This window comes from Narcine bancroftii, chromosome 3 (genome assembly GCF_036971445.1).
Source record: "Narcine bancroftii isolate sNarBan1 chromosome 3, sNarBan1.hap1, whole genome shotgun sequence".
Taxonomy (NCBI): domain Eukaryota; kingdom Metazoa; phylum Chordata; class Chondrichthyes; order Torpediniformes; family Narcinidae; genus Narcine; species Narcine bancroftii.
In genome coordinates, this window is record NC_091471.1 from 154,609,168 (window position 1) to 154,628,442 (window position 19,275).

The 19,275-nt window shown below is 41.7% G+C and overlaps 1 protein-coding gene and 1 long non-coding RNA gene across 3 annotated transcripts in view; one reads left to right on the forward strand and one right to left on the reverse strand.

Annotated features, from left to right (window-relative positions):
* LOC138757719 (uncharacterized) lies at window positions 1-11,754 on the forward strand. Its single transcript, XR_011353850.1, has 3 exons — window positions 1-276; window positions 1,368-1,408; window positions 11,531-11,754. It is a non-coding gene; the product is annotated as an uncharacterized lncRNA (long non-coding RNA).
* The window catches only part of plac8.2 (placenta associated 8, tandem duplicate 2), a 22,157-nt gene continuing 14,252 nt past the window's right edge, over window positions 11,371-19,275 (reverse strand). For both annotated transcript variants that reach the window (XM_069925476.1, XM_069925477.1), the window contains 4 exons: window positions 17,948-18,077; window positions 16,158-16,282; window positions 13,738-13,867; window positions 11,371-12,213 (listed from right to left, as the gene is read on the reverse strand). In XM_069925476.1, the coding sequence (XP_069781577.1) occupies window positions 13,778-13,867; window positions 16,158-16,282; window positions 17,948-18,056 (324 nt within the window). In that variant the 5' untranslated portion in view covers window positions 18,057-18,077 and the 3' untranslated portion in view covers window positions 11,371-12,213; window positions 13,738-13,777. The remainder of the gene's footprint in view (window positions 12,214-13,737; window positions 13,868-16,157; window positions 16,283-17,947; window positions 18,078-19,275) is intronic.

The window sequence follows — 19,275 nt, forward strand, 5'->3', positions numbered from 1 at the left end:
GTTTTCTTCAGGCTGACTTCCAGGCCAAACATTTTGGCAGTTTCCGCAAAACAGGACGTCAAGCGCTGAAGAGCTGGCTCTGAATGGTCAACTAAAGCGGCATCGTCTGCAAAGAGTAGTTCACGGACAAGTTGCTCTTGTGTCTTGGTGTGAGCTTGCAGGTGCCTCAGATGGAAGAGACTGCCATCCGTCCGGTACCGGATGTAAACAGCGTCTTCATTGTTGAGGTCTTTCATGGCTTGTTTGAGCATCATGCTGAAGAAGATTGAAAAGATGGTTGGTGTGAGATTCTAATATCTATCCTTATCCTATTTATACTGGGTTTATTCATTACACGTATATCCATACTAATTTCCTCATCTTTCATATTTTCATATTAGTTTTACTCATCTCTCACACTATTAATAGCATGGGGAAGAAAATTGACTCTTTAATGAAAGAAAGTGATCTGATATGGGGAAAGCGAGATTCCCTAGAAAATTTCAGCTGGAGAAACAACATCAAAATAGTGGGGTTGAAGGAGGATGGATCTCCAGGGTGCTGGGCAGAGGTGAAAAGTGCACACAGGTCCCTCCTCCCGAAGCCATTCTGTCTTCGTAAAATTATACGATACCAGGACAGGGAGGAGATACTGAGGGCAGCAGCAATTGGGGTGAAACAGAGGAGGGGGGTTCCCATGGAAATAGAGGGAAACAAGATTTTTTTCTACCCCGATATCAGTGTGGTGCTCTTAAAGGTGAGGACCCAGCAAAAAGGACAATTAAACAGAAGGACCATGAGTGTGTACTGAGGTACCCGGCCATCTTAAGGTGCTTTTGCTGGAGGGGGGGGGGGGTGGGGTGGGGTGAGGGAGAGAGGAAATTTGTTACTGATCCAGAGAGTGTGTGGCAAATGGCAGAGGATTTACCCACATTTGTGGGTAAAAAGAGCTCAAACCAAAAAGACAACTAATCACAGAAATATATGGACTCCCTGTGAATTGTAAGATACTCAGGTGTTTAAATGAAAAGACAGCATGAGAAAAGAAGACAAATGGAAATAAATGTTATAACTAATTTTTTTTTTGCTTTGGAGTTGGAGGGAGGAGATGAAAGGTGCAAACTGCACAACCTATGAGGGGAGGGGGTGGGAGTAGATAGAAGATTGTCACTGACCAAGGAGGGGGTGGATATAGTATGAAGGAGGGACTGTTGTGGAAAGGTAATCGGGAATTGAATAAGTGTATGGTTACAGAGGGTATGTATGCTTGTCTTAACTTTTTTGGCTAGTTCCCTTATTTTTTACTTTTGTTCTTGTTACTGTCCTTGACCTTTACTAGTGAAGTGTTGTGAGCAAATGGGTGTGTGGAGTTTCTATTTCTTTTCCAGGGCTTGTTGCTGCTCAGATGGACCGGAGCAAAGGGCAGATGGTGAGAGATTGGGGGTGCGGTGGGGGGCGGAGGTGGTGGAAGGGGAAGTATTTAGGGGAGGAACCCAGGGGTAATGGGTAAGAATGTATGTTTGCTACTTTTAATGTCAATGGCTTAAACGGTACTGAGAAGCAGAAAAGGGTCTTGGCACACATTAAAAAAAAAGGATAGATCTAACCTTCCTTCAAGAGACGTATTTAACCAAGCAGGAACATCAAAAGCTAAAAAGGGGATGGATGGGTCAGGTTATATCCTCCTCATTCGGCTCAAAGGCAAGGGGAGTGGCACTTCTAGTAGGGAAGAATGTTCCAGTGCAGGTGCAGAAGGTGATCACAGACAAAATGGGAAGATTCGTTGTGGTGCACTGTCAGATATATTCAGCATCCTGGACCCTAGTGAATGTGTACGCCCCCAACTATGATGATGAAAAATGTATACAGGACATGTCCCTACGATTGGCAGAGGGGAACGAAAAAATTTAATAAGGGGTGACTTTAATCTATGTCTGGATCCTGTGCTGGATAAATCCACAAAATGGATAACTAGGACCAGGGTGGCGAAAGCCACCATTGACTGCATGAGAGAGCTGAATTTGATAGATGTGTAGTGGAGAGAGCATCCAAGGGAGAGGGACTATTCATTCTACTCGAAACAACATGACTCCTACTCTAGAATAGATTTTTGTCTGGCTTCAGCACATTTGGAAGATAGGATCGTGGAAGCTGATTATAGGGCAAGGCTTCTCTCAGACCATTCCCCCTTGGTTTTGACTATAGATATGCCAGATAAGCAAGGTACAGCATACAGATGGCATCTTAACATTTTGCTGTTGAAAAAGTTGGAGTTTTGTAGTTTTATAAGAACTCAAATTGCCCTATTCTGTGAGGACAATGGCCCCTCTACTCCAGATAAATTTCTTCTGTGGGACACCCTTAAGACGTACTTGAGGGGCCAAATAATTGGGTATACAAAGACAGTCAAGAAAAATGATATGAGAAGTGGAGGAATTGGGAAAGGACATTACCCAATTAGAGAAGGATTTTCAGGAATCTGGCTCGGAGGACCATTTATAGAGCTCTCACAAACAAGAAATTGGAATATAATATGCTTCAGACATATAGTATGGAGAAGGCCATTATGAGGTTGAGACAAAAGTATTATGAGTTGGGGGAGAGAGTGCACAAGTTCCTCGCTTGGCAGTTGAGGGCAGAACAAGCCTCTAGAACAATTAATGCAACACAAATGGGGAATGGACAGGTCTCATATAAACTAAAGGAAATTAATTAGACCTTCAGGGTCTATGAAGGATTGTACAAAAGAACTGGGTAAAGCATTGTGTGCGCTACAAGCAGGAACGTCTCCGGGAGAGGATGGATTTCTGCCTGAGTTCTATTGAGAAATTAAGGATTTATTAATGTATCTGCATATGGAGGTGATGACGATTATAATGATGATTTTGAAGAAGGGGAAAGATCCACTCATGCCCTCTTCTTATAGGCCAATTTCCGTGCTGAATACTGATTACAAGATCCTGGCCAAAGCCCTGGCAAACAGATTGGTGTTGCATTTACTGAAATTGATAAACAAATTGGTCTGCACTTGGCAGGTGAGAAGATAGCAGAGGATTTCATTTATAAATGGGACGCCAAATTGCTGTCAAGGAAGAAGGGCATCCCCATACTAAAACAAATAATTAGTATCTGGATCAAAATTAACCAGTATCTGAACGCTAAAGTGGAGCTGTCACCAAAATCACCCCTGACTCCTAATAAATTAATACCATTAACAGTAGGTAACAAGATCCGGGACATCTGGTGCTGTAATGGCATCAGGTGCATAGAAGACTGTTACAAGCAGGGGCAATTAATGTAATTTTAGCAGCTAAAAAAATAAAAATGCTTCGCCAACTCAGACATTCCACTACTATCTTCAAATAAGGACTTTTCTACGGGACGTATTGGGTCCAAGCCTGGAAGTCAGCCTGAAGAAAACTGAGGTCCTCCATCAGCCAGCTCCCCACCATGACTACCAGCCCCCCCACATCTCCATCGGGCACACAAAACTCAAAACGGTCAACCAGTTTACCTATCTCGGCTGCACCATTTCATCAGATGCAAGGATCGACAATGAGATAGACAACAGACTCGCCAAGGCAAATAGCGCCTTTGGAAGACTACACAAAAGAGTCTGGAAAAACAACCAACTGAAAAACCTCACAAAGATAAGCGTATACAGAGCCGTTGTCATACCCACACTCCTGTTCGGCTCTGAATCATGGGTCCTCTACCGGCATCACCTACGGCTCCTAGAACGCTTCCACCAGTGTTGTCTCCGCTCCATCCTCAACATCCATTGGAGCGCTTTCATCCCTAACGTCGAAGTACTCGAGATGGCAGAGGTCGACAGCATCGAGTCCACGCTGCTGAAGATCCAGCTGCGCTGGATGGGTCACGTCTCCAGAATGGAGGACCATCGCCTTCCCAAGATCGTGTTATATGGCGAGCTCTCCACTGGCCACCGTGACAGAGGTGCACCAAAGAAAAGGTACAAGACTGCCTAAAGAAATCTCTTGGTGCCTGCCACATTGACCACCGCCAGTGGGCTGATATCGCCTCAAACCGTGCATCTTGGCGCCTCACAGTTTGGCGGGCAGCAACCTCCTTTGAAGAAGACCGCAGAGCCCACCTCACTGACAAAAGGCAAAGGAGGAAAGACCCAACACCCAACCCCAACCAACCAATTTTCCCCTGCAGCCACTGCAACCGTGTCTGCCTGTCCCGCATCGGACTTGTCAGCCACAAACGAGCCTGCAGCTGACGTGGACTTTTACCCCCTCCATAAATCTTCGTCCGCGAAGCCAAGCCAAAGATTGGGTCCAAGTATGGCACTACCTTGATGCAGTAACATAGAGGCCTTGATTCAAAGGGGGAGCAGTAAGAAATTTATCTCAACAATGTATTGCCTGTTCCAGTCAGAGGGACCCAAACCAGGCCTTCATAGGTCGAGAGAAAGATGGGAGTCGGACTTGGGCATTGCAATTGATGAGTGGTGCTGGGACCTCTACTGCTGGGACGTACCAGGAAAGCATGACCACGGTCATCAATGCAAGTTGCAGGCTGGTCCAGTATAAATTTTTTGCACCAGCTGTATCTAATGCCACAGCAAATAAACAGGTCAAAACTGGAACTCTCGGACCAATGCTTCAGATGTGGCTTGGCGACCGGGGTGTTTGTGCATGCAATCTGATCATGTATTAAGGTGAGGCCCTTGGTACATCTAGGCCAAGTCCTGGAGAAAATTATAGGCAAGGGGTTCCCACAGGACCCAGAGTTGTTCCTGCTGGGAAATATAATGGACTTACAATGAAACTGTCCAAATTTCAAATCCAATTTGTGTTAATCGCATTGGCAGTGGTCAGGAAGTGCATTGTGACAACTTGGAAGTCTGACTCTAGTCTTAGTATCGAACGATCGAACAGGGAAATGCAGAGCTGTGTTCCCCTGGAGAATATAACTTATAACTTGAGAAACAAATATAGTACCTTTCGTAAGATCTGGCAGCCACACATGCACTACATAGGTGCATGGCGGTGACTGGTTTCCCCATTCCTTGCTGCAGTTTCCTCTCCCTTGTACTGATCCTGATCAAGGAAAGTCAAGAATGGATATCGGCCCAGAGGCCACCCACTGAACTGTGACAATCCCTGCCCCTTGTTATTTATTTTCCTGTTGTTAAAGTTTTGTTGTTGTTCATCGAAGTTTGAGTGATCGTCTTGTTTTATATGGGGCGGGGAGGGGTATTGGTAGAGACACAGCCTTGTATATACAGTCATAAAGAAATGAATACAGCCATTGTTGGCATGACACTGTATATGGCTGTACAAGCTTGCGTGAAAATATAAATAAAATATTAAAAATGTGTGAGGAGTTGCGTCATTACTTTCTGTCCAAGGGGAATCTGTCCAAGCAGAACCACCAGTTACAACCACCGTGGAAACGGGTAGGTAGAAAGGGAGAACAGCACTGTCTGGAGGGCAATCCTTTTGGCCCTCAAGTCAAAAGGAATGTCCATCTCCCAGAAGCACTGCATGCCACCAGGTCGCTATTCTGTATGGCCATTAATACCAACCCACATGAGAAGCTGTTCTCCTTCCCTAGGAGGTCAGTGTCAGGAACCATGCTGCTGGTCTGGTCTGGCCAGTGCTTCTCCATAGACATGTTAGGACCCACAATGCAGACCTGCTGGTCGGGGAAGTGCATCTCTTGCAAGCTAACCCCCAGTACACCCATGTCTATCCTGGACCTGGCTCAAGCAAGGGCCACAGCATGGGAGGTGTGCCCTGAAGCCCTCATCAGCGACCAGCCAGCCCCAAGTATCGTCCAGGTCAATGATCTCTTACAATCACCACCACGGCCCTTCAGACCCCTGCCCCCAACACCCCTGCAACTCCCAACGGAACAACCGACGTTCCCATCCGCTTTGGAACCAATTCACATCAGCCCTTGGACACTCAGCCAGATGGGTCACCGCATCGCAGGAGCTGATGACGACACCACCAGTGCTGCGGCTATCGTAGCAGTAGATAACGCCACCGGACCGGCTGAATCTGTGAACTGGTATAGACTGCATGACTGGAGACAATGACAATGGACACTGACCCACTTCAACCCGCAGGACTTTATCCATAAAGGAAAGGGTGAATGTGGTGGAACATGGTAATGCAGGGACTTCACTGGACTGCTCAGGCTAGTCCACCTCCGACCTGATAACTCCTCCCTGTACTTTCCCAATAAAGGCTGAGAGCCCTGGTCTCCTCCCTAAGTTCCAGCCTTGGATCTGTGCCAGAAGCATGTAGTTGTATGCTGGAAGTTTCAGGACATTAAGGACATGTGCTTTGTGTCTGCATGTGGTCATTGATTGTGCTACACAGTGTTTGTCATTTTGCATTATTAATACAGTCCATTATACTTTGTGTCTGAAATTTAAAATCTTGGTTAATGAATCTCCCATTTTAAACAAATAAAAAGTGCATTAGAATTTTTATAAAACATATTTGAAAACATATTAAATATAGGATGTCTTCCAGCTTCATCTTGGAGTAACACACATTGCATCGTGACCTGCCCTTTTTTTTTAAACCTGGTCCCACAATTTGTCCATTCTTTTTCTACGCAGGTCCTTTCTGTCCCCTTTCTGGTTGTGTGTTTTAGACAATAAATTCTCACTGGAAAGGTTTCTCCTCCTATCTTAACCAATGGTTTCCAAACCTTTCCTTTTGCAGATTTACTACAGCCCACAGACTCCCAAACCAGCATTCAATTTATATTTTAATAACTTAAATGGCTATTGTAATCTTTTTGTCTTTATTATTAACCACTCCTTAAAACTAGCCCAGTTTTTATTGCTTTTAGCACATAAAAACAGATTGCTTCTCAATGCTGCCTTAACAAGTTTAAAATGTATAATTGGTAACAAAGTTTCATTGATGCTCTGCCTTGTAACTCCCTCAGTTAATAATTGAGCACCTACAATCCACAGCAAATAATGAGTTATGTTGGAAAGAAAACCTATGGACATCACTGATTCAAATATGCACTTCTTTATGATTTAAATTTTATTGTGTTCTTTAAAAAGCTTTGCCCAAACCCTTGAGTCAGTGTTAAAGTTATGTTTCCTTTGGCTTGGCTTCGCGGACGAAGATTTATGGAGGGGTAATGTCCACATCAGCTGCAGGCTCATTTGTGGCTGACAAGTCCGATGTGGGACAGGCAGACACGGTTGCAGCGGTTACAAGGGAAAATTGGTTGGTTGGGTGTTGGGTTTTTCCTGCTTTGTCTTTTGTCAGTGAGGTGGGCTCTGCGGTCTTCTTCAAAGGAGGTTGCTGCCCGCCGAACTGTGAGGCGCCAAGATGCACGGTTGGAGGCGATATCAGCCCACTGGCGGTGGTCAATGTGGCAGGGAAATTATGTAAATTTTATGTAATTTATGTAAAAGTTTATGTAAAAAATTTTTTGTAAAAGTTATGTAAATCATAAGTTACAATACATGAACATCCATAAAATAGAAACAAATGTGGCAGCAAAAAATATCAATAACCATACGTGTCTATTTTGACCTCTAATAACAGAAAAAACTGCCATTCATTAATATGCTTCACCACAACATCCACCATCATTCACCTCCCCGCAGGAAACCTAGATATTTTCCCCATTATTGTGTATAAATGCCCAATTTATCAAACTGTTTGTAAGACGTGCGTTCAAACACTGCCTCTTTGGACATTTCTGAGGCCCCCTCCTGAAATGATGGTTTTTTTCCCCCCCACCCCAAATTCTTCCAACCTCTAAGTATCATTTGTCTTCCTACCATTATACTTGTCTGAATCCAATTTTGAGAGTTTTTAATCTCCAAATAACCCAAGTGTGTCTCCCAAGACAAAAAGTGTGGGGCAAAAAAGAATTTGAATACCTGAAGCTTCACCAATATGTATCATAATCCAAAATTCTTGAATTCTGGGACAAAATCAAAGCACATGTACTAAGTCCCCTTTATCCACCTCACAGTGCCAGCATTCAGGGGTATTTTTCAACCCTAATCTATATAACCTTGATGGAGTCCAATAAAAATGGTGCAGAATCTTAAACTGAATTAGATGCACTCTCGGGTCTCTTGACATTATTTTGCAATTGATGCATTTCTCAATTTTAGTCATGAGAAGTATTGAAATCTACTCTGAAAAGACTAAAATTCAGAAGCTATCACTGACTCAAGGGTTTGGGCAAACCTTTTTAAAGAACAGAATAAAATTTAAATCATAAAGAAGTGCATATTTGAATCAGTGATGTGTAATACCATAGGTTTTCTTTCCAACATAACTCATTATTTGCTGTGGATTGTAGGTGCTCAATTATTAACTGGGGGAGTTACAAGGCAGAGCATCAATAAAACTTTGTTACCAATTATACATTTTAAACTTGATAAGGCAGATGTAATAATTATACACATCATTGTGCTGTTAATTTTAATGTTTGCTCTTCTTCGACCAAAACATATCTTTAACTGTAAGTGAATTGAACTCCTGCAACCCTCACAATGGGAACCTATCACATGGCAAGAAACTTCACATTAATTTCAGTGCGCAGAAACATTGTACAAAAATGAAAGGGGGAAAAGTTTCTTAAGAGAACTTTTGGCATATTGGCCTTCATAAGTATTGAGAATAGGAGTTTGAACGTAATGGTGAAGTTGTACAAGACATTGGTGAGGTCAAATGTGGAGTATTGTGTGCAGTTTTGGCCACCTAACTACAGGAAAGAGATGAATAGGATTGAAAGAATGCAGAAGAGATTCACTGGATATGCTGAGACTTCAGGATCTGAGTTTCAGGAAGAGGTTAAATTGGTTAGGACTTTATTCCCTGGAGTGCAGAAGAATGAGGGGAGATTTGATTGTGGGATATAAAATTATGAAGAGTCTAGATAGAGTAAATGCAAGCAGGGTAAGACATGAACTAGAGGATATAGGTGAAATTAGGAGAACTTCTGCATGCAGAGAGTAGTGAGAGTAGTGGAACAAGCTGCCAGCAGAAGTGGTGAATGCAGGCTCAATTTTGATCTTTAAGAAAACTTTGGATTGGTATATGATTGAGGCCTATGGTCCGAATGCAGGTCAATGGAACTAAGCAGGATACTAGTTTGTGCAGGGACTAGAAGGGCCAAATGGTTTGTATCTGTGATGTAAAGCTCTATGAAAACTAATTATCGGATATAAGATTTGCTGCAATTATGTCTGTAAAGAAATTGTGTTTTACTTCTGCAGAAGGACTAAAATATATAGCATTCTCAGTAAGGACCTACTTGGTAACATGGGATTTATCCTTGTACAATGAGTGCTGTTTTCAGCAAGCAATGAGCTGCTGGAGGAACTCAGCAGGTCAGACAGCATCCATGGGGGGGGGGGGGGGAGGGAAATGGTCCATCAACATTTCTGGTCAGAACCCTTTATCAGGACTGAAGTGAAAAGGGGATGACATTACATCTATGAAGGGCCAACAGTTGATCAGGTATTAGACAGAATGTGGGAGAGTTGGGGATCAGGTAGATCAAGAAACCATTGGGAAGAAAGGTGGGAAAAGTTAGTAACAAAAGTACAAATAGGAGTTGGTAAAGAGGAAATGGAGCCAGATGGACATGGAGGTTGCCTAAGAGAAGACTTTCATGCATTTGTTAAGGATGTCTTGGAAGAATATGATACGTTGTTCCCCAGCTTACATTTGGCCTCACCCTGGCAATAGACCAAGGACAGACATATCCATGCAGGCATGGTTGGGAGAGTTGAAATGGTTTGCTGGAGAAAGTTCAAGCTTAGGTATTCAGTGACACAGTCACCCAATCTAAATTTGGTCTCACTAATGTGATGGGGCCACACTAGATACACTGAATGCAGCAGATCAGGTTGGATGATGTGCATATAGAACTCTGCCTCACCTGTTTGCTGCCCTGGAAGGAAACAAGGGGCTGGTGGGGGAAGAGATGTAGGGACAAGTTTTGCACTGTCTATAGTTACAGTGTACTTAATTAGGTGGAAGAGTTGGCGGGGAGTCAAAATCAGACTGTGAGTTGTCAGAGAAACAAAGCAGATAGGGGTAGAGGGGAATATATGACTGGTGGTGGGATCAAACTGAATTTGGCAGAAGGGGATGAGATGGGCCAAATGGCCTGTTCCTGTGCTGTAGAGTTCTATGAAAATAAGAATTGCTGCGTTAGTTCTGTAACGAAATTCTGTTTTACTTCTTCAGTAGGACTGAAATATATAGCATTCTCAGTAAAGAGAATATGGAGTTAAGGGAAGGAAGACTAGTGGGACTCCATCCTTATTCTGCCTGGGGGTATTGGAAGAAATGAAGGAGATACAGGTGCAGGCTGTAGTTGGTGGGGAGAGGGGGCTGGGTCCACATACAGTAAAGCCTCATTAGAACGCGGTAGTTGGGGTTCAAGATTTTATACAGCATTACAGCCAAGTCGCGGAACAGATGCATATACATCATGATTCAGGAAGCTGGAAAACAGAATACTGTGACTCAAACCCTATAATAAGACCTTTAAACTCCACATATTAATGTACACATCTTGTAAATGAGTCATGAGTCCAATTTTGAGTTTGTGGCTGTTAGCCACTGTTAGCCTGGCATCCTAAAAATCAATGTTTAGGATCCACAGACACCTGCGCTATAAGCAATTCTGCAGATTACCGAATCACATTCTAATGAGGATTCACTGTATATTAAAGATAGAGGAGATTTCAGATGTCCTGGAATGGAAGTTCTCATCCTGCAAAAAGATGCAGAGGAATTAGGAGAAAGAAATGGCATCCTTATAAGAATCAGGGAGGGAAGACGTATAATCCAGGTAGCTGAGAGAGTCAGTGGGTTTTTAACAGATGTCTGGAGAGTTTGTCCTAAGATGGAGACTGATAAGACAAGGAAGAGAGAGGTGTCAGAAACTGTTTAGATAAATTTAAGGGCTGGGTGGAAGCTGGCAGTGAAGTTATGAAATTGTTAAGTTCTGCAAGAATACAAGAGGCAGAACCAATGCAGTCGTCAGTCGTCTGTGGTTGACACTGGCACAGGTACTTGGGACCCAGCTGCACCACACCATGGCCTACCATCCACAGTCCAACAGCCAGGAAAAGCGCTTCTACCAGCCCCTGAACTTGGCCCTGATGGCTGCCTCCATTATTGTGAAGTGGTCTCAAAATTAACTCTTAACAAAAATACATTAAATATGTTTGCAGTACAGTGCCAACCTGCACTGGTGTCATAACCCAACACTGAGTGCAGGTGGATTGGCTAAAACCAAGAGACCTGTTGTATGTGCTCCAGGAAGAGCAGAAGTACAATATTGGAGTAGATAGGATGAACTGCCAACATTTCTGTGATATTCATAGCTAATCACACAAAATTAAATTCATATTTTTATTTAAATGCAATTTATCAAAGCAAACTAGCCAAGATCAGATTTCCAGTTTCAGATACTTCAACAAGCATGCATTGCTACAATTTTGCTTGCCTTTTTGTGTATTCTCGAGCTGCTATATTGAAAATGATTATTTTTCTGGTTGCAGGGTGAAGGGAAGATCTAGTCCATTATTAATGACATTTCTCATCTGGAGACACTAAGATTTGGCCAGACCCAGCAACATTCAAGATCTGCACTATTGGTTGATAATTCTTATATTGTAATTCAACTAATTTCAGCTGTTCTGCCAACAACTTACTTTAAATAAACATTCAAATATTAATATGATAAAATAGAAGTCTATTTCTGGAAAGTAGTTTCAGATTTGAGCATTTATGGACAACTAATGCAAAGTAAATCTAGGAAAATGCTCATTTAAAATCTGAATTGAAGATTTTAATTTGAATCAAATCTAACCAGAACATTATCATTGATTTCTCAAACTTGGCTTTTTGTCCTCTTTAGATTTGCCTGGTTTTAAATAGTTTTCTCTCCTCAGTTTCCTAAAGAAAAAAATTGTGCATTCTGTGCTGCTTGCATATTTTTCTGTGGTACATTACAGAGAAGATTTCCCCTGAAGGCTGTGAAAGGTCACATGGCTCTAGGAATGATTTCAGATCTGAAGGTGTTCATTCACATGGCTTTGAAGGAAATAGTAGTAGAAACTGGTTGACAGATTTCAATCTGTTATTGCTGATGCAACATTCCATTATTTGCTTTGCTTCTGTGATTATAAACAATTTTGGTCTTTCCTATAAACCCATCTTCATTATTTTGCAGCATAATATCCTGTCAGTAAAGAAAACTCATTAGTGAAAAAAATTCAACATGAAGAGCAGCACATTGCTGCAGCAGGTGGTGCTACTGCCCCACAGCTCCAGCAACCCAGGTCTAGTTTATTATCATCTATGCAGAGATACAGTGAAAAGCTTTGTTTTGCATGCAATCCACAGAAAATTTTACAGTAAACAAACAACAGGTAATATCAATGTCCAAACTGGGGTTCAAGTATTTTAACACACCAGCAAATCAAAATCCTAGACTCAGTAAGAGGTCTGTAGCTGCCATAACTTTGCTGACTCCTGGCACCCACCCCAGAGTAGACAGTGCTTTCCCTGGTTACACCAGCTTCCACTGCAGAGCCACTCTTCTCCTACTCCCAATAGCTGCCACCTCCTCTGTGGTCGACAACAACCACCACTGCCTCCCAACTACTTCTTGGTATGGCACCTGGATAGACTTGATGGTTCAGTTCTGATCTGCTGTTGGTGTGAAGTTTGCACACTCCCCCTGTAAAAATACGATTTCCCAGGAGCTTTCTCTTCCTCCCAGATTCTGAACACTTGGACAACATGTTGACCGACTCCTGTAACTTACCCCCAATGTTGTTGGGAAATAGAAGAGGTGGGATTGATGAGAGCTTAAAGAGAATAGATTACAGGCAAATAAATAGGGGAAATCAGATTGATGAGGTTGCTCTAAAGGCTGACATAGATGGCCTTGCTGCATAAGGAAATATGAAACTTGATACCAAACAGAATACTACCAAATTGATCACTTCTGTAAACTCATTTATGCATCTATAAATGATTATGAATTTTTAAAAATGGACTTCAAGTCTTCATAAAAGCTTGGAAGCTTCATAGCTTCGATAAGATCAGAAAGCTCAATTTTAGGTTATCAATTTTTTTTGTCTCTAAGCAGAGGCCACATGAACATCTTATTTTCATAATAAAAGGATTTTTGCAAATTGTGACCAGAGCTTGCCTTAGATGCATATTATCAGGGAAAGTTTTTTTTGCTGAATTCAGTATTATTTTGTATCACACTTATGGCATTCAATTAGAGATCCATCATATCTCGCAGTAGATATCTCAGTGCAGCCACACCTCCTAAACCTATGATCTCCACCAAGAATTATAAGAGCAGCAGGCAGATCCCTATCCAAGTCACACTCTGGCCCAGCCTTGAAATAGTCCCTTCCAAACCTTGAGGCTGCCTGCCAAATGACAATGATCCAGTGCCTTCACCAAAAGATCTGTAGTGGTTCAAGGAGGTTTGCTTTCACCTCCCCTGGGGCAATGAGAAATGGGAAATAACATCTGGCCTTGGCAACAAGGCCCAACTTCCCCCCAAAAATTGAAAGAACTCTTACAAAACAGAGTAACATTCAGGATAACATGGCAACCTGAGGAACGATCCATGTTGAAACTTGGACACAGCAGCAACAATCACCCACAAGTGATGTATAATCATTCTGCTCACAATGCCTTCAGCTATCCTTACAAAAAGAACCAGGCATCCTCAACTTACCATACAAAGGAAAATGTATCCAAGATGAAATTTAACTGGATCACTTTCGAATATTGATTTCTCTTTTAATTTGGCAGAGAGAACATGGGAGGCAACACATGGTAATTAACCAATCTTTGCAGAGAGTCCCCTGCAAAACAGCAAAAAAACTGCAATGTAAGTAAACATTAATATGCTCCTGTCCCCTTATCTGCACATCTATTTATTCATGGTTTTACTTGCATTTTGCCCTTGCTTTTTATTTAAAACCATGAATCCGCTACTGTATTTAGGTCAATCTGAGAAACAGTCAATGACTCAGACATGCAACCCCTCGCCAGTCCTACTTCAGAGCCTACTCTTGAAATGTTCATTGTTTCATTTCCACAGATTTTACCTGACCTGCATTTTCTGTTTGTTTTTTTTTTATTTTAGATTTCTGGCATTAACAGTTTTTTTTTGCCCATTTGGGTTGGTCTGAACAATGAACTTCAAAATAATTCCCTGCTTTGATCTGAAGTTGGGTGAAATCTATGGAAGTCTAGAAGCCAAGGACCCAGGAACATCCAGCATAGGGAATAATGCTTATTTGCATGGGAGCCTCATGTCAGATGAGAAATAGCGTGCAATATCACATTTTCATTCATCTTGTATTAAACATCTCATCTCTACAGCATTTTATTATGACAAAATCTTCAAAGTTCACAGACTGAATGTTTTTGCAATATACCACACATTGGGTATAATGTAACCAGTATGTGAAATTATTTAGTGTTGAAAATGATTAGATGTCCAGTATACACTGTGATGTTACATCTTGGCGAGGTAGTGGATCAAGATCTTTCAAACCCTAAATGGTGCAGGTCTGTCTGGAACCAAACTAATTCTTGATTAAAAATCAAACAATTGTCAACCGTTCAAAGTACAAACTGCTGGAAGAACTCAGGCAGGTCAAGCAGCATTTGTGGAGGTAGAGGAATGGTGTTATTTTGGGCCCAACCCTTGCATCAGAACTAGGAATGTAAATCCAGAGCTGGTGGAAGCAAATGAGGGTGGGGAATGATGGCTAGGTGGAGTCAGGTAGGGTGCGGAAAAAGGGGAGTGTTGAGACAGACTTAACATTGACAGGTGGGAACAAATAAGGACAATTGTTTTGGCAGGTAGAACAATGCAGGGGAGGGTAGTGGTCAACATACTGTCAAATTTGTTTAACACTTGACAGTCTCAGTGTCAGCACTACAGACTTCTCCCTGGGACACAAGTGTCCCTAACAGGTGGTTGTTATTCCCCATGTGCCTGGGTCCTTAGCTTCTACATCACCACTTACAATAATCCTACTTGCCCTCAGTGAAGGCTCTGGGCTCCATTCTCAGTAGCCCGAGCCTGTTATAGTCAAAGCATCGGCGTCTCTGAAGGAGGCTATCTCGTGCAAAACCCACCCACTCCTTCCATGCCCTCACTCATTGCAAAATTACCTTCAACCCCACATTCTAGACAATTGGGAGATGTTCAAAATAAAACAATGTGAGTCTCAGTCATTTTCACAAGGAAAGTGAAGGTGAAAGAAAAAAATATAGAAAACAGAAAACTGAAAAAGACCAAAGCAGAAGGAGGGTTAAACCTTTTCCCAAGCCTCAGATGAGTTTTATTTGATTTCCTCTTAGTTTGTCCAATTCTTAATAGAAATGATGTTGCCTGTAACACATCCGATGATCCATATCTGGGGCTTGAGCCACACTGCAGAATTTAAAAAGGAAAACACTGCATTGTGATTGGCACAGCCTCTTACAATTCTCTAGTTGAATATTTCCATTTTAATCATTCCCAAATTGCAGTTGTAAATTTACTTTTAATCAAACTTGCTAGGTCTCATGCCACATAAATAGTGCTTGGAATGGTGCGCTTCTTTACCAAATGGTCACCATTTGTCCCAATAATGCCCTCTTGCATTTGGCCTGAACATACTGATTTTTAGCTGGCAGGTTTTACACATTTATGACCATCAAAAGCAATGAAAACTTATTGCAAGTCCTTCTCTGTAGCAAGATGTCAAAAAGCCATCAGGATAAACTAGAGGTGGGACTGCACCATTTGCAGGTTACATCATTCACAGAAGTGAAGAATAAACCCTGTAGAGAGAAGGATCAGAGACTGTAGCAAAGGTGCAGAGTGACAATGATTAGATTCTCCATATGGTCACTGGTGGGGGATGGATCATAACACCTGGGGCAAGAATAATGTCAAAGGATCAGCAAGTGTGGGTTGCATAAAGGAGACTTGACAGTAACTGAATTCTCCAGAGTTATTTTTGAGAACCCTGAAGGATTGACATAGAGTTTTGCTCCAGGATATTAAACAATAGGATAGTTTAACTATAAAATGGATAGGTTTGCAACCTTTTATTTCATGCTCTCATATGTTTTAAAATCTGACCTACTTACAGTGATGTTATACTTTGTTCTGACGAGAGTCCTCATAGCCATGGAAGTACCACAAAGACAGCACTCGTTCATATTCCCTGCAATCTGACATCCAAGGCAGATTGTACAGAATATCCCACAGCAACCTAGAAACACAAGAGGCAATGTGAAGTACAAATGTGTCACTATGTTCATTTCAGGAGAACAGAGAAACTGAGAATGCTTTTTTTTTCTTAAATCTGATTTCCACATAATCCGCCTGATCCACAGAATATTTCCAACATTTGCCGATGCTGTTGATATTATTATTATGTGTAGTTGAGTCTTGTTAGGCTCAGAAGCAGTGGTTAGATTCTTTAAGTACAGTACCTTAGATAATCTATTGATAAAAAGCTGGCCAAGACCAATCTGCCCCAGCCCCGAGAACTTATCTGATACCTGAACTCAACATAGCTGGCTACATCCAGCTTGAATCTACTAGCCAGTGTCAAATACGAACATCAGTGACCTCCTATCATTCTATATCAGACTAATGGTAACATTCAGTGGAACAAGTCTCGGGGGTTGGATCACGAATTCCAAGATCCCCACACTAATAAGAGGATACTGCTTACATTACACATTGGTGGAGTATGTAAGGTAAAACATCATGAGATGGGAATGTGTAAGGAGTTACCCTGTGCGGGGCTGTAACAAGATGTGAATGCATCCTTGTACTTACAAGATAAGAGAGACATTGATGGATTGAGAGGCAGGAAGCTAGCAGGGAAAGGATAGCAACAGTTTTAGTAATTGGACAAGTAATGATATGATGATGTTCTAAGCATGTATCCAAGGGTATAAAAAATCACCATTTTGCTGATAACGGCAGAATGCATTCTCCGACTAACATGGTTAGTTGCAAGTGTTACAATCCGGTAATAAAGAACAAAGAACCCTGATTTCGACTCAGTCTGGTGTTTGTCTCACTCATTCATGAACAAAGCAGACCTAACAAGTAACAGTGAAAAGAACAAGTAGTTGGTGATATTTAACAAAAGCCAGTGTTGCCAATGAACCATGAATAGCTTCGATGATCAACTAGTAAATCTTGTATAGTCAGTCTAGTTTGCTATCAGGTGATATACGCAGCTTTAATACTCTTGTGTTAGAGGAGCCAACATTACAGGATGGAAACAAGGAAACAAAATGACCTCTTTACAATTATGTGACACATTTCACAATCTTAGACTTTCAAAAACACTTTGCATAACCAATTACAATACGGAAACAGGCCATCTCAGCTCCTCTAGTCCACATCGATTTAAGTGATCTCCTCTAGTCCCACCTACCTGCTCCCTGTCCATAACCTTCCAATCCCCTCACATCCATGCACTTCTCTTAAAACCTTCTCTTAAATGACAAAGTTGATCCTGCTGCAACCACCTCTTCCGGAGGTGAAGAAGCTTCCTCTTATGTTACTTCCCAATTTCACTTACCCTCAAGGGGAAGAGACTATTTACATCTACTCTATCTATCCCCCTCATAATTTTATATTCCTCTATCAAATCCCCCCTCAACCTTCTACGCTCTGATGAATAAAGCCCCAATCTACTCAGCCTTTCTTTGTATTCTCGATACTGCAATCCAGGCAACATTTTAGTAAATCTTCTCTGCACCCTCTCCACCTTATTGATCTCAATCAATTATTTTTGAACTATAGTTGTGTGGCAAATTAGGAAAGTGAACAGTTTGTTTTATAGAGAAAATTATCAAAAAACATTTTTATTACGGTGTCGGAAGAGTGCAAATGTATACATGGCTCGACTTACATACTCCCACGTCATCACAACAGCTGCACAATCCAGTACTCCAGTTGGTTTGTCCTACAGAAGCAGGCTGAGACATAATCACCACCTGGCCTGCTCCAAACTGTGCCATTTTACTTCACCAGGATGAAATCTAGAAATAATAGTGGGAAGTGATTGATGGCATTTGGTTCTGTGTTTCAACAATAAAACACTGCATCCACACACTCCTCCAAAAGTGGAGTGTACATTGCCAGCTCTTTGAACTCATTCAGCTCCAATAACAAGGATCCATATTGCTGTAACTTTCGGAGGGAATTCATAAGACCACCTTGGATATCATAAAGAGAATGAGCCACCGTTTGATCTTAGTGTTGGTGATAGGAGGGGTCTGTGGGATTCTAGATTGGGTAAGGGTTGGAGCTGTCGAGGGTAGAATTGGTTCTGTCCAACCAAAAATTAGTGAAGAAGTAAGCTTAGCTGGGCTATAAATCAATAAAATTCAAGTTAAAAATGCAGAAGAGGGCATTTTTTAAGAGCAATTCCATTCCATTTCTACAGGCAATAATGTTTTAAGACACTGAATGTACAGTGAAAACAAAAGACCAACACAACAATGGTTCAGGAAATGTATCGTGCAATTGCTTCCCCTCTTGGTCATCGCTGCATTTTAATAATGTGTGTTACACAAAGGTTTGAACAGCCAACTAGACCAGATTACTTTGTACAATTTTATTTTTCCTGCAAATTTCAATTTCACACAGCATTATTCATTAATTATTGGCAAAGCAAATGCTTGCACAACTGTACAATAGGCTCTCCCACTCATACTATTGCATGCAGCTTACTATGGCCCAAGTATCACTCTCCAGAATACATAACGTTGAGAAAATTTCCAAAGGGAGTTGGGTTGAAGGAAAGCAAACATGAAGCTGCAATCAAATGGTCATGCATATGGCCCAGAACACCACATTCCTCCACCATGAGTCTTCTCAGCACACTTGGCTCCATTCTCTTGTAGTTTTCTCATTCAAAGGTTATTTGACATTCCTGTGTGTCCAGCTGTTAGGTGAAATACCTGTTCAAACAAACTAATCCCAACCTCACCCTTGCTATACTTTGTAATATTTATTCAAGGTGGGGAACAATCAGTGTTTTGATCTTCTGGTTTTTCCTCACAATTATACAAGGGCTGTTAATGAAATGAAGCAACATGACATGCACACTCCAACATAATTGTCACAGCAATGAAGAGGGCATTTCATAAAGGCAATCCCTTTTCTCCCATTCTCAATGCATTGTAATTATGTGCTAATCTAGCTGAGTGTCTTTGGCTTGGCTTCGCGGACGAA